This window comes from Parasteatoda tepidariorum, chromosome 7, assembly GCF_043381705.1.
Source record: "Parasteatoda tepidariorum isolate YZ-2023 chromosome 7, CAS_Ptep_4.0, whole genome shotgun sequence".
Lineage (NCBI taxonomy): Eukaryota > Metazoa > Arthropoda > Arachnida > Araneae > Theridiidae > Parasteatoda > Parasteatoda tepidariorum.
In genome coordinates this window covers 27,004,191-27,019,143 of record NC_092210.1, presented here as the reverse complement: position 1 = coordinate 27,019,143, position 14,953 = coordinate 27,004,191, and the positions used below count along the sequence as shown (strand labels likewise).

The window sequence follows — 14,953 nt, the reverse complement described above, 5'->3', positions numbered from 1 at the left end:
TTATTGCATCAAATAGGTCATATAACTTGCATTGGATACAGTTAAAATAAAGACAAGCTAATAGATTTTTTTTATACTTGGAAAATAACCAAATATGTAGATATCAGTTAAAATATGTCAAGCTTTAAAACAGAAAAATTATTTTAAAGGACTGTAATAAAGTACATTTTTCACGAATATTATATTATTATACAAATTTAGTTTCAAAGAGAAATTTTCTAAATTAGCATTACATAATTATGCCTTCATAATGATATATTTCGGAGACATTTATTATTTTAAATTGTATTTATTGAACTTTATTGCTTCATGTAGATAAAAAGCATAATATAAGTAAATTATTAATAATATAAAAAATCTAAAGCATAATATAAAAAATCTATTAAGTAAATTTTTCAAGTGTTTGCAAAAAAAAAAAGTAAACTTATTTAGATGTTTGTTTAAAATTATTGATATAATTTGAAAACGGAATAAAAGAATTCTAAAAGCAAGGAGATTTAAAAATATAAAAAATGTGCACATACAAAATATATACTACAGCTAACAGTAAACGTTTTTTAATTACTAATTCATGTCATCCTAAAAAGTTTCATATGTAGAAATTCCAGATGTTCAAAACTATATAGATTTTCATTTAATTAAGCACAAAAATAAAAGTTTTATAATGTTTAGAATGTTTTTAATTATGTTAGATCATATTTCGTAATAAATAAAATCTATAAATTTTTTACTTATCAAAATATGGCTTCAGTGACTTTAGGAAAGCTATATACCACCAAGACCTCTAAGACAAAAAAAAAAAAAAGCTTCTTAACAACAAAAGAAAAAAGGTTATTAACATCCAGGAATTAAAAAAAAATACAGGAGAAGAAAGCTTACCTCAGGCATTGGCAATTTTTCAGAAGACAGGTCAAATTCTTTCCAGCCATTTTCTCTAAATATAAAACAATAATTAGGGAATTTGGCCAAAGTATTTATGACAGACAGAGATCGATAAAATCATTAACTTTTTGTGAAATTCAATGGAATTGTATTCGTTATGAGTACAAAAATTATAAGGAACACACTGCGAAAAAATAAAAATAAGCTATAAAAAAAGAAATATTCGCCTTGAAATGTGAAGATAAGTCTTATATTCGTCTTCTTTGAAAAACTACTATATATATGCATGTATATCTTGATATATAATTGTTTACTACTCTAATTTATAATTTCTGACATTATAAATGCAGAATAGCAAATAGGACTACTGGTTTAATATAGATTATTGTTGAAAATGTGATGTTTTTATGGCGGACTTGGAACAATGGATTCCAAATTAAAGAGTATATTTAAGGAATATCTGTTTTCGGAATAAGTTATGCTCAGACCAATGTATGATTTTTATTTTTCAAAACCAGTAGTAAGATTTACTATAGCTAAAAAATGCTACTAGATAAATTGGGGTTCATACAAGCATTTTTTTTAAAAGTGATATTGCAACACATTTTGCGATGCAGAAAATTCAACATAATTAGCACTGTTTGATTTATATAAACTAACATAACGATAACTGAATGGTAAAGGTTAAATATTTATACTCGTATGAAAGTTTAAATATTCCGAATACGTATTCGGAATACGCGATTCCGAATACGTATTCGGAATACGCGATTCCGAATACGTATCGTGTTTAAAATATCGAAATTTTAAAAACGATGTGGAAGTAAGATAACTTGTAACAACTGCCGATAAAACGATTAGAAAAAATACGTTGATCTACGACAGCGTAGTTGCGAATTGAACGTGTCAAAAAGAAATTAGTCGAATTTTAAAGTTACGTATAGCTTTAACAGATTAAATTGTTATTTGAAAAACTATGTGAAAAAGCGGGAAAAACAAAAAAACAACTGCCGAGAAAATGATCGGAAATGACTTACATGAACGATTGAATAGTCGCTAACGAAGCGCGTCAAAAAGTGATTACTCAAATTCGAAATTCCAATGTCGAAATGTATTAAAGAATCGGAATTTAAAAACCATATTGATAAATAATTCCCCCCCCACCGCAAAAAAAAGAAAACGATTGAAAAAACGAGGTGGATTTACGATGAAATCATTACACAAATTTAAAATTACGTGTCGTAATGACATTGTAATACAAATATCGGAATTTGAATGACCATGTCAAAATGCCGTAGAAACGAAAAATAGGTCAAATAATTGACGAGAAAATGACGTGAATTCAAGAAAACAACTATTCTGCCGTTAATCATGTGCATCCAAGAAAAAAAAAGTTACTAAAATCGAACTTCAGTTGCTGCACTATTACCGTATCAAAAATACCGAATTAGGAGAAATATATGGAGATTTCCGCAAAAACGATAAATAACTATCCAAAATGATCGAAAAAAAAGAGTACGCAAACGAAAAAATAGGAGGATTTACCATGAAATCATTAATCGAGAGAGACAAGAAGTGATGACTATATTTCGAAATTCGCATGTCGTATTGACATCGTATTAAAAACATTGGAATTTGAAAAAACACGTGAAAAAAGTCGAAATTCTAGATAATTAGGCATTAATAAAAAATTTTTCTACCTCGTTTTTCTTTAACTGACAATTTTTTTTAAAATTAACAACTATATACTTGCTAGCCGACGTAATCGCGCCCTGGCCTAGACTATTAAATAAACTTGCAATTTTTAATCACGACATTTAACTATCGTTAAAACTGTTATGCTTCTGAAGAGTTCAGTTGATATTTTTTTCTTAAAATCAGTTATAAAAATTGCAAAGATATTTCTTAAAAATTTTTTAATGTTTATGAACGCTTAAAAATTATATTCAAAATCTAGAGAAGCATAGTTTTTGCACCAAGATTTAAAATAAAAAAAAAGAGCAAAATAGTCATAAAATATTTATTACGTAATACTCACCTTTCTATAACAGGGAGAAAGGCATTTTGAATGAAGAAAGATTTGTCAAAACATTTCATCAACTCTAACAGTGAGAAAGCCAATTCTATATTTCTGCTTTTATTCTGACAAAATAGCTCTGTCATATTTTTTTCTTTGCCATCATGCAAAGAAGCTTCCATCAGTAATAACACAGATAACGTGCAGTTTTGTTCAATGTAAGCCTGTTTAATAGAAATTCAATTCATTTTACAATTTGTTATTTTTATTTTATTTAGGAAAACTCTCTGATGAAAATTTCAACTGTACATTTGAAAACAAAATTTTTTTTTCGCAAGGAAAAAAAATGTCAATAAAAACTAATAACTGTTAGAAATAAAAACTTGATTTTTCACAGTTACTGAATCTGACTTTCTTATTAAAAAATATTGAAAAGATCAATCACTTTTATTAGCAAACAAAAACTTCAAGCCATTTCAGAAAAAAATTGATTTCAAATTGCTAGAATAATTAATTCTTCTTCATTGTCCTTCACATTTAAAAACCTTACCAATGAAATATCCAGTTTCTATAAGTCTATTTTATAACCATAAGAAATAAAATACATCTTTTTGTTTCATTCCAGTAGAAATATTTTTAAAACCACCAATAAAGGAGAAAAAATGAGCTTATGTTTTTATAGTTATGAAGTTAACATTTGAAATCCTAGAACTTAGTTGCAGATTTTACTTACAACCTGATTTAAAACTTCTACCATATTAAAATTAGTAAAAAAAAAAAGGAAATAAATTTAATAGTGCCAAATTTTTATTTTATTCAAAATTTCCAATGAGCTGCACAATCGGTCTTTCCGATGAGTAGACCTAGTGGGTTCTCCAGAGGTGGTATCCACTCTTTCAGGACCACCACAATGGGTGAGATACTGTTGGTCATGTTTATTTGGATGTCTAGCTTCTGCCACACTTCTGCCACATAGATGGCAGCACCGTGACTCTATTTGGATGCTAAAGTGCACTAGGAATTTAATTTTGCTGGCAATGCCAAGAGCCAATAAGGCACTCCAGGGATCTTTTACATGCCGCATAATCATACGACATGGCCGCTGAGGATTTTTTGCATCCCGAAAATCCGGTGTCTGGGCCGGGGATCGAACCCGCAGACTTGGGCTCAGAAAGCCGAGGACAAACCAACTGCGCCACCCAGCCACGTAGTGCAAAATATGAACCCCAATAAACATAATTGTGATAAATGTAGAATAAGGAATTTATTACGATCGTATAAATGTTTTGATTAAACACATTTTTTTAAAGTTAAAAAACTTTAAAAACTTACCTTACTTTAAAAAACTCATTTTCATTATTTCTTTCAAGTGAAAAAATGAGAAGTTATTAATATAATATATATTTATCAGAACACGTATTTGGCTTAAAAAAAAGGTTGTGGAATACCATTTCTCTTTATAGTAGTATCTATTATCAAAATTTAAACTTTTTCTAAATTCTCTTAAAAGTGGTGATATTTAGAGATTTACATTGGTTAATTTTTATCTAAGCACCACCTCTTTCACTCTTTGCAATAGTTCAAAAGTTAATTTTTAAAAAATGCTTGATAATTTTTTTATCTTTTTCAAAACTGTTCAAATGAAATAAACTAATTTTGTGAGAAGTTATAATTTAAATAATTGTCCCAAGATTTATTTGAGTAATATTTTGGGACACATAATTTTTAATATTATTTTAAATAATTGACGTAAGATCAAATCTTTCTTCTTTTCTCTTAGGACCTAATTTTTAATTAATAGGAGTAGAGAAAATGTTTTTGACTTAGACAAAATTGTCTTTTGCTCTAACTCATTAGGGTAAAATATTATGAAGTAAAATTTCTTATTGACAAAATACTAATACTTTTACAAATTTCAAAACAAAACAAAATTTTGCGCACACAAGATTCTGTTTTAAGACAAGATCTATCACGAATAAGATAAATCATGGGACAGAGAACCAGAAGACAAAAGAACACTCAGATAAAATTTTCTTTTGCTTTAACTCCACAACTCAATAATTATTTGGAACAAAATATCATGAAATTGAATTTCTTATTGACAAACTACTAATTTAAAAAAAAAAAAGATTTTCTATTCCAACACAAAGATTTTGTCCTAATATACGATCTATCGCGAATAAGATAAATCATGGGACATAGAATCAGAAGACAGAACACTCAGTCAAAATAATCTTTTGCTCTGACTCCACAGCCGAATAAATCCTTGGAACAAAATAGAACTTCTTATAGACAAAACACTAATAATTTTAAAAATTTATTTTCTATACAACAGTTTGTATGCACAAAATTTTGTCCTAAAACAAGATCTATTACGAATAAAATAAATCATGAGTCTTAGGACCAGAACTAAGTCATGAAAAGTATAGAATTTTTATTGACAAAAAGAGTGTGGATGGAATGAACGTGAATAGAGTATAGTTTTAAATGGAGTATGGTAATTGAGAGTTTACTAAATTAATAATTATAAGTTTTATGAAAATACTCTACATAATAAATAGAAGGTTACCTTTACTACTGCAAGTGGATTTGGGAAAGTCCAAGACGTAGCAACTCTGACAGAAAACCAGACAGATGTACTAAGAGAACTTTGATGTTGGTCAAAATCAGTAAATAATTCTTTTCTGACCCAGGGAAGCCATGGGGAAACTGATTCATATTTTGTTCGAACAGACAACTGGGCATGCGGAAAGCCACTTTTAAAAATCTTGTGAAGGCTTATAATAGGAGAAGTTAAAACTGAAAGAATTGCGAGAAGGAAACAACAAGAACTATGAATTTTGTTGATAGAGGAAACCTGAAATGATCAGATATATGTAATTTTATGCAAATGTACTCATAAAAATACAGCTATAAAACTTAAAAAATAAAATTTTAGAGTTTACATTAAGCTCATGGATTTTAAACACTATACAGTTACACAATAAAATTTCCTTTTTTTCAGTAGACATTTTTTATAATATTTACATGACATAATTTAAATTTTAAATGGAGTATGGTTAATGTATAAGTATAAACCTAAAATTGAATTGACTTTATATAAAAAGCTATAACAGTGTATCAACAGAAAGGAGTGATAGAATGGATGTAAAATGAAGCGTGAAAAGCCAAAATAAAAAAATAAATTAATTTGTTTTGAGGCAATAAGTCATGGAGGTCAATGTTGGGTGTATATAATGAGAAATCTCTAAAAGTCCTCCTCAATATTTTAGACAAATAGAGAAAAATTTTGATGAATCATCCCCGATTTAAATTCATCAAAGTTAAAAACGTGAAAAAGATAAATAATAAATCTTTTTGCAAATATTTAGCAGATGTATGAATTTTTTCTTCTTATGTGTGAAATTTAAAGAGCTATTGTGACTGTGCCTCCATCAAAAATTGGACTCTTGCGACGTCCACGCAATAAGTAAAGTTTCAGTGCCAAGATAAATAAAAAGAAATACCAAAGCAATCGAGCTACAACAAAAATTATAGTGAGAAAAATTGATTCAGGAATAAGTGCATAAAGCAGTCATACTAACCTAAAAAAAGCATTTAATATTGTTGACTAACAGATGAATGGACATATAATAAAAAAAATTACTATGATGCAGGAGTTTGCCTGCAGGATAGATTTTGCTTCGATTTTAAATAGTTATAAGATAATAAAAACTTTCAGTTTTCATTTAAAAGTTTTAATTCTCTAAAAAAATGGACAAATTGTTATTATATCACATGTATTTGGCAACTATTAGTTCATTAAATTTAGATTTAAATAAACAAAAAACTTACTATGACATTTTCTTCCATATCTAATTTTGACCCAATGAAATGTGACACATATGAACAAGCAGGCCACAGCAGTTCACTCGCACATAGAACCAGAGCCGTAATATCCATTCTGATTTGAGGTGTCCTAGCTTCACTTGGATTGCAATGTGAATACCTCATTAAGAAATGTTCCAAGCTGCTGGCTAAGATCTTCCCATAAAGCTCTAGAGCAACATCTTGAGGTAGGAGGTATACAAAATCCTGGTACATTCCTTTCATATAGAGATTCCACATTTGAATACTGTAAGAAACTCTCTCACCCTAAAATAATATTGAAATCATGTTCAATATGTAAATATGATAAGAATAAAAAGAGGAGCCCATTTCAGGTCATTAGAAAACAAATAACAGACTAAGTTAGATTAAACTAAATTCATTGGTGTAGTAGCCCAGGCATACTATATCCCAGTTTTTTTACCTTGAGCTTTGGGGTGAAGGAGAGGATGTTCCGGTTGGATGGTCAGTCAACTGAATCCTCAGTGTTTAGTCATCAAACATGTTTAGTATTAATTTTATCAACCTAATGAAGGAATTAACATACACACACATATTCTTCTTCACTTCGAATTGGAGCATAGAGCTTCTGTTGTAGCTTTCCATCTCACTCTATTTGTGGCCAGATCTTTTGCCGCTCTCCATGTTTTTTCTATTGTTTTCAATTCGTTTACAATCATCTTGCGCCAAGTATTTTTTGATCTTTCTCTTTTTCTATTGCCCTGGAGAGTTCCAATCAAAAATTTGTTTTTTCAGGCTTACGTAGAACATGACCAATCTATTTCCATTCATGTTTTTAATTTCCACATCAATCGGTTTTGTTTTTGCTTTTCTAAGGAATTCTGCATTACAAATTTTATGGAACCACTTGATACACAATATTCATCTTAAACAGTTGTTAAGAAATAATTTAAGTTTTTTTACGTTATTTTTATTGCAGTGCCATGCATCAGATCCATATAGTAGGACAGATTTAACATTAATATTGAAAATTTTAGTTTTTGTTGAATTTGTTATGTTTTTGTTTTTCCAGAATTTATTGAGAATAGCGTAACTGCTTTGGGGTTCGTTTAATTTATTTTGTATATTTTCATCAGTCCCTCCTTTGCTAATATCCTTCCAAAATACATAAAACTTTTTACTTCTTCCCATTTATTTTTTCTGAGAACATGGTATTTAATTGTTTAGGATTAATTTTCAAAATATTGGTTTGATTTTGGTTGATAATAAGCCTCATTTTATTTGCCTCTATGTTTAAAATGTTTGTTTGCATGTTTTTGGTCAGTAAACATAAGTCGTCTGCAAAATCAAGATCAGAAAGATATACAGTAAGGCTCCATCTTACACCCCTTTTATTCTCTGATACTTGAAGGAATTAAAAGATGAGTCAATTTTGCCCGGAATGGTGATAGAGTCCCAGACCCAGAGTATGAAGCACTAACACTCATCCACCGATATTCTAATAGCAGATTTCTTTATGAAAAAAATTTCCTTTTTTCCATTAAAAAATTTATTAATGTGTACAAAAGCTTGATTATGCCATAGCGTAATGGAATCCTAGCCTCACGCTTCTTAAAGGGATAACAAAATTTAAAGTTAAATTTTTCAGTCCACTGATTTAATAAAGAACAAACAAACCTCATGAATGGTTTAAAATATTATAGCACTGCAGTTACTATTTATTTCGCTTGATATAATATTTCTCTCAATAAATAACTTTCTTTTACAATTAAGAAACTAAAACTGATTCTTTAAACTATTAAATAATAAGTATATAATAAGTTTAGTTTAGATAGTAATAGTATTTGATTTTAAATATTGATTTACATAGCTAGAAGATTAAAAACTTTAAGCAAAATATTTTTATAACTGTGTGCAATAAAATTTAAACAAAGTTTTTGATTGAAAAATAAGAATTATTTCTATTGGAAATATATTATAAATGAATTTACTTCAAAGAAAGGCTTTTGATCTTGAAAATTGAAACTGTCAGCATCAAACATAATACCGCAACTTATATACTTATAATGATGTAAATAAACAGATTCCAATAAGTCGTCTACTAATTGAGAGGCAGAAATGCAAATATTATTTTGGGGAGACCTGCAAAATTAAAAATTATTATATGCATATAAAGACTTCAAGGAAACAATTATTGATAAATTACTAGTAGTTACAAATTGAATGCTTAAGTACTTTTTGCAATGTTTTAATTTCGATTTTGTTTTACAAAAGTTAAATTCAATTCAGCATAGATTTATAAAATTTTTTAACATAGAAACAAAATATATTACAATTTTTCTGGTAAAAGAAAATTAGCGTGAAAACATGATAAAAAATTTCCTATAAGAGACTTATATATACTAGACTTTGAAACGATACTTTGTCACATGTCAAGAAGAATACTACAAAAATTCTCGTTAGAAATTCTCTTTGATCGACTACAACTGGGTATCACTTAATTTTATTTATCAAAAAAACATTTTATTCAGTTACAACGATATGAAAATATCGGTCATAGGCAACTGGTTTAAGGGGAAATGCTATAAAATTTCTAAAGAATAAATAACTAAGGAATGACTTTTCTGAAGTCTTTTATATAGATAGAAGATTGCAACAAGGTTCTGTGGTTCTACTGCTCAATTTTATCCTAGAAAAAGCTATCAGGGAATATAGTTTCACAGCTAGTGGGACTATTTACCAGAAGACTTGGCATTTGCTGATGACACTGCCTTATAGGGTAGATCCAGAAAACTTGTCATAGACACACTTAATTTATTAAAAGATGAGGCTGGTAAATTAGGCTTTAAAAAAAATGAGGATTAAAACAATTCTTAGAGATTTTCCATAATGCACCTAATTCAGTGCAAAATTACACCATTGAAAGAGATACACAGTTCAAATATCTTGGAACCGTTATCACTACAAACAATTATTTAATCTTCAAGATAAACAATAGGCTTGCATGTCAAATAAATGTTATCATGGCTTAAAAAACCAACTAAAATCTCTATTTATAAGTTTTAAAACAAAAATTAACATCCATAAGACACTTATTCAAACTATTCTGCTTCATAGGAATTAATTTAGGCAAATAAAATACAATATAATATAAATTGCATGAGAATATATTATTGATCTTTGAATGGAAAATCCTAAGAAAAATATTTGGTGCAGTCCACGAGAATGATAGCTGAAGATCCTTGTTTAACAACCTGAAACTATTAAGGTCATAAAATGCAACAGACTGTTATGCTTGGGCTATTTTGACTTGATAATACAAACTCAGTAAAAAAGCTCACCTTTAGCTCTTACTAATCCCATGGGAAACAGAAAATGAGTAAGACCGCCAATTAAATGACTCGGAGAAGGACTTTAATTATAATAATTAAGAGAAATTGAAAAATCTTGCTGTAGATAAAACCAGAGGGTGATAAATACTTAGGGGGGCCTTGACCTGTAACAGGCTGAAGTGCCTTCAAAGAAGAACAAGAAATAATATTGGAAAAATATTGTACAGATGTATACACCCTGAATAAAATTATTTTAAGTAAGCAGTTTGTTATGTCCTCTCTCTCGAAGACACAAATTTGACTAAACAATAAACTTTTATCATTTAGAGAATTTTATGCCACAGTGAGTATTTAAAAAACATATGTTAATATAGATAAAATTTAAAAGATTTCAAATTCTTTTAAAATTTATGTTTTTCAATCAAAAATAGTTTATTTCATTCATATAAAATGTTTGATAGGATACAATTATCGTGATATTACTTTTACTTAACAGAGAGAGAGAGAGAGAGAAATTGGAAAAATATACATTGAAACCTTATGATTTTGAATAAAATCAAAATTTCTTGAGTAATATTTAATGGTACTAACTGACATTCAAACAAAATCATTAAATAACACATCTAATCGAAAAACATAACATGAAACTGTATCAATATCAAGTTGTACAAACATCGATAGTTAAAACAATGCATATTCATACCATATCCACTCTTAAATTTTAAAAAAATCAAAATTAGTTACACATAAAAATGTATTTTAGATAATGTCTTCAATAAAAAAGAAAAAGAGTAATTGAAATAAACCATCAAGTTTAATTTTTTTCATGTTACACATATTTTAACCTGATTTGGACAAGTTCATATATAGAAGTTACTTCTCTAGATACTAGAGGTAAATTGGGTGAAGCTAATGAAACGGAGACCTGAACAGTGTGTGTGTTATGTTTCTTAGCTTAAGTGATCCTCAAACATTGAAAGGCTTGAGTTGCTTAAGGTGTTTGTTTAGTGCAAAAACATGATTTTGGACAAAATTTTCTAAATTGAGTTTATTATAAATTTAGAATCCCTGAAGTCGTAGCTTTCTAAAAACACTTTACCGTTGTTTGCACTCCAATTATTTAGAAAGCTATAGTTTTTGTGCAAGGTGAGTGGATGAACTAGTTATTTTAAATCTTTAAATGCATTTATCTTACATTATTTTTAAAATATTGCCAGAAATTTTTCAAGAGTGTTTATGAATATAGTACCCATGTTTTGAACTACAGCTCTAAACTCAGTGGCGCGACAGCCCATAGAGGGCCAAGGCCTACTGTGCTCATCTCACTTTTCTTGACCTTGGGCTCTGGGGTGCAGGAGCAGGTGTTCCGGTTAGGTGATCAGGCAAATGCGAAACCCCCAGTGTTTAGTTCCCAAGCACGCTCGGTATTCATTTATCGACCCACTGAAGGGATGAAAGGCTGAGTCAACCTTGCCCGGCCAGAGGATCAAACCAAGGACCAGTGGCACGGGAGCGCGAAGTGCTACCACTCAGTCACCGGGCGTCTTTGAACTACAGACTGAGAGAAAAAAGTAGAATTTATTTTTTTATGCATGTTTTTTAATTTTTTATGCAAGAATATAGTTCAGAACAAAGTTTATAGCCTTTTAAATAAAATCCTCAAAAGGATATTTTGTTTTGGGTGATAGAATTATTTTACAGCGCATATGTGCAAAAAAAATGCTGTATTTTTTATCTAAAAATGGCCATTTAAAAAATAAATAAATTAATAATAATTTTTCTTTGCTAGTTTTATAAGTTTCGGCACATAATAAAGCAAATAAACTATTTTCTAAAAATTTTATATTAATATTTAAACAAAAGTTGTCGAAACAGGGAGTATGATACATTATACAAGGAAGATAATACATTAAATAGTGATTAATTTTGAGTAAAATTCTTAATATCTAGAATTGCTCTTTTACTCTTACTTCAAACACTAAAATGTAAATTTGTCAGGATTTAGTACAAACAATTATGATAAATATGCAACAAAAATAAACACTCATTTATACTTAGTATATAATTGTTAAATAAAAATTCATACTCAGATGCAGGTCCTTTTAATACTCCACAGTAGTTGAGAAGCCTATTTTTCAAGAATACTCCATTATTAATAGCAATATATTCGTAGTAAATTTCAACATTTTTACTATGATAAGCAATTTGCTTCAAGTGAGAAATCAGATCAATAACATAAGTTTCAAGACTATGAGAAAATGATGACTTGAATGATAAAAAAGAATCACAAGTAGTAAGAAGTACGTCCAGGTATTTATCTAAAATGACTATGGTGTCTAAGACACTATGAAGTAAAGTAGTCATTTGTACAGAGGTAGATGCAAACGGTGGAATATCAGACGAGAGAAGTTTCTTCCAGTCTTTGGATTTTAAAAGTTCTGTTTCTCTGTCGATTGATGTTTTTAAAACAGTTTCAACTTCATTTTGTAAAGACTTTTGTAGAAGACTAAGGAATCCACTTTCAACCATAGTCATCCTAGTAAATAAATAAAAAATTTTTTTTATAAATAAAAGTATTTCACGAAATAGTAATTATATAAAAGGGCAGTTTTACATTAGATGAAATAAAATAATAAAGAAAGTTATTTCTGGTAATTGATAATTCATTATATTCAATGATTGTATACATGGGCATCATAGGTATTCAATTTTTAAGGGAAATGAAACTAAAATATTAGTTGATACATTCTCAAAATTTCACAAATGAAAAAAACAAATCTTCTGTTTTAAAAGTATCTGCAAAATGATAAATTTTTACAAAAGTTTTTAGCTTATTTTTGATTTGGTTGAATTTAAATTGATGACGATTCATGAAATTTTATTTTATTTGTCTAAAATGATGATTTATTTGTCTAAAATGATTTTTAATGAAGATTTATTTTTTATTTTCTAATTATTAAAGGGAAAGAACATAACCACAATCTCCTGTCCAATGTTGTTCATTCAAGCTTTTCCCTTTTTAAAATCAAGCATTTTTCTAAAAATGTCATATTTTTATAATTATAACACATTAGATAAAAAGTGAATATAATTTTATTGTGGTAGAAGCTAACCTTGATTAAGTTATTTAAATTGCATTTATTAATTCCAGAGATTTTGAAGGCTCTACCTTATCTATAAGTATAAAGTAATTATGCTGCTCATTATTTTACTGCTTAAATGAATCAAACATATTATTTTAACAGTGAAATCCATTTTTTTAAAAAAAAAAAAAGATTTTTTTTAATTTCTCTCTTTTAATAATGAATTTAAAATAAAAAAAATTGACGATTTCATTTGCAATGCTATTGTTTTAATATCTCTTTAAGTTCTAGATAGAAAAGTTTTCGAATCTGGCAAAACAATAGCTTGAATCAAGCAGAAAGACTTTTATTTATAATAAAAGCAATCTAAATGAGAATTAATAAAAAATAATCTTAGTTAAATAAAAAAAAAGACAGGTCCAGATTAAAAAAATGAAACTTGTGCTTTATTAAAATGCTTTAATAAAAAAAATATATTTAGTTTACTAAAGAGTGCAATTATAAACTTAGAGTGTTCAGCCTTTCGCGCCAACTGTCACATATACATGCCAGCAAGAAACGAAGTCACTTCCCGGCCGACACACCGGTGTGCCAGAGTGTTTTCTCATTAAACCCCGGCCGTCACTCAATTGTGCTAGTGTCCTGGAACGTTTTAAAAAATAAAATTTCTGCCAGAAGATGGAATTGTATGTCAATATGGTTTCAGATGCATGTAGATTTGACCTTCTACTCAAAATAAGAGTAGTATGACTCACATACACATGGTTTTTAGGGGGAAGGAATGGAGGAGAAAGAAATGTTTTATGACGGCTCTTTAAATTCGCATGAGGTATTTGCAGTAAGCAGGGGAGGTTTTTTTTTGCTACAGCGTTGGGTATTTCGATTTGCGTCCAGTTTTTGGTGCAATGTTAGTGTATTCAAATTTTACATACGAAAAAAAGAATTTTATGTCATATATTTAGTTTTCAGATATACAGGGATGAGAGTAGTCAGAAAGTAGAAAAGAGGAAATTGAAGAATGAAAGAATATATATATATAAATATATACACAAAAATTTGACGAAAAAAGTGCGATTTTTAAACTTGTAAGCCATGTGATTATAAATCCCGATGATTAATTTTAAAATTCTATGAATATGAATCCCGATATGAGGCTTTTAAATCACGTGAATATGAAACTCTATATCGAATTTTAAAAAATGCGAAAATACAGATCATGATGCGTAATTTTTAGATCACATAAATACGAATCTCGATGCATAACTTTTAAATCGCGTGAATACAAATCACAATGTCTAATTTTTAAAGCACGTATAATTACGAAAATCGACGTTTGATATTACAACCGCAATAGCGAATCACGACATTGGATTTTAAGCTCGCGTGAATACGAATCGCTACATAGGGTTTTAAAAGCGCGTAAATACAAATCGCTATATTGGATTTTTAAATCTCGTAAATAAGAATCGCAATGTACGATATTTAAATCGCCTGAATAAGACTCGCAACGTTCAACTTTTAAATCAGGCAAATACGAAAATCGATGTTTGATAATAAAATAGCGATTTTAAAAATGCATAAATGCAAAACGCGATATTGGATTTTTAAATCTCGTAACTAAGAATCATAATGTGCGATGTTTGAATAGCGTAAATAAGAATCGCATAGCGCAACTTTTAAATCAGGTAAATACGAAATCGATGATTGATATTAAAATCGCGAGAGACTGGACTTGGGATTTCTAAAAGGCTTGTTTGTATTGTTTTTGTTTAGACATAATAAATAAAAATTTACAAGATTAAGTGAATGAG

The 14,953-nt window shown here is 28.7% G+C and overlaps 1 protein-coding gene across 2 annotated transcripts in view; it reads right to left on the bottom strand.

Moving 5' to 3' along the window:
- LOC107441693 (uncharacterized protein KIAA0825) overlaps window positions 1-14,953 on the bottom strand; it is a 28,460-nt gene that overhangs the window by 8,149 nt on the left and 5,358 nt on the right. The window contains exons 5-11 of one of the 2 annotated variants that reach the window (XM_016055042.3): window positions 12,146-12,595; window positions 8,719-8,869; window positions 6,734-7,033; window positions 5,469-5,756; window positions 2,921-3,123; window positions 880-934; window positions 732-784 (exon numbers count right to left, since the gene is read on the bottom strand). In XM_016055042.3, coding sequence (XP_015910528.1) covers window positions 732-784; window positions 880-934; window positions 2,921-3,123; window positions 5,469-5,756; window positions 6,734-7,033; window positions 8,719-8,869; window positions 12,146-12,595 — 1,500 coding nt within the window. The remainder of the gene's footprint in view (window positions 1-731; window positions 785-879; window positions 935-2,920; window positions 3,124-5,468; window positions 5,757-6,733; window positions 7,034-8,718; window positions 8,870-12,145; window positions 12,596-14,953) is intronic. The other variant, XM_043047200.2, reaches the window with a different exon arrangement.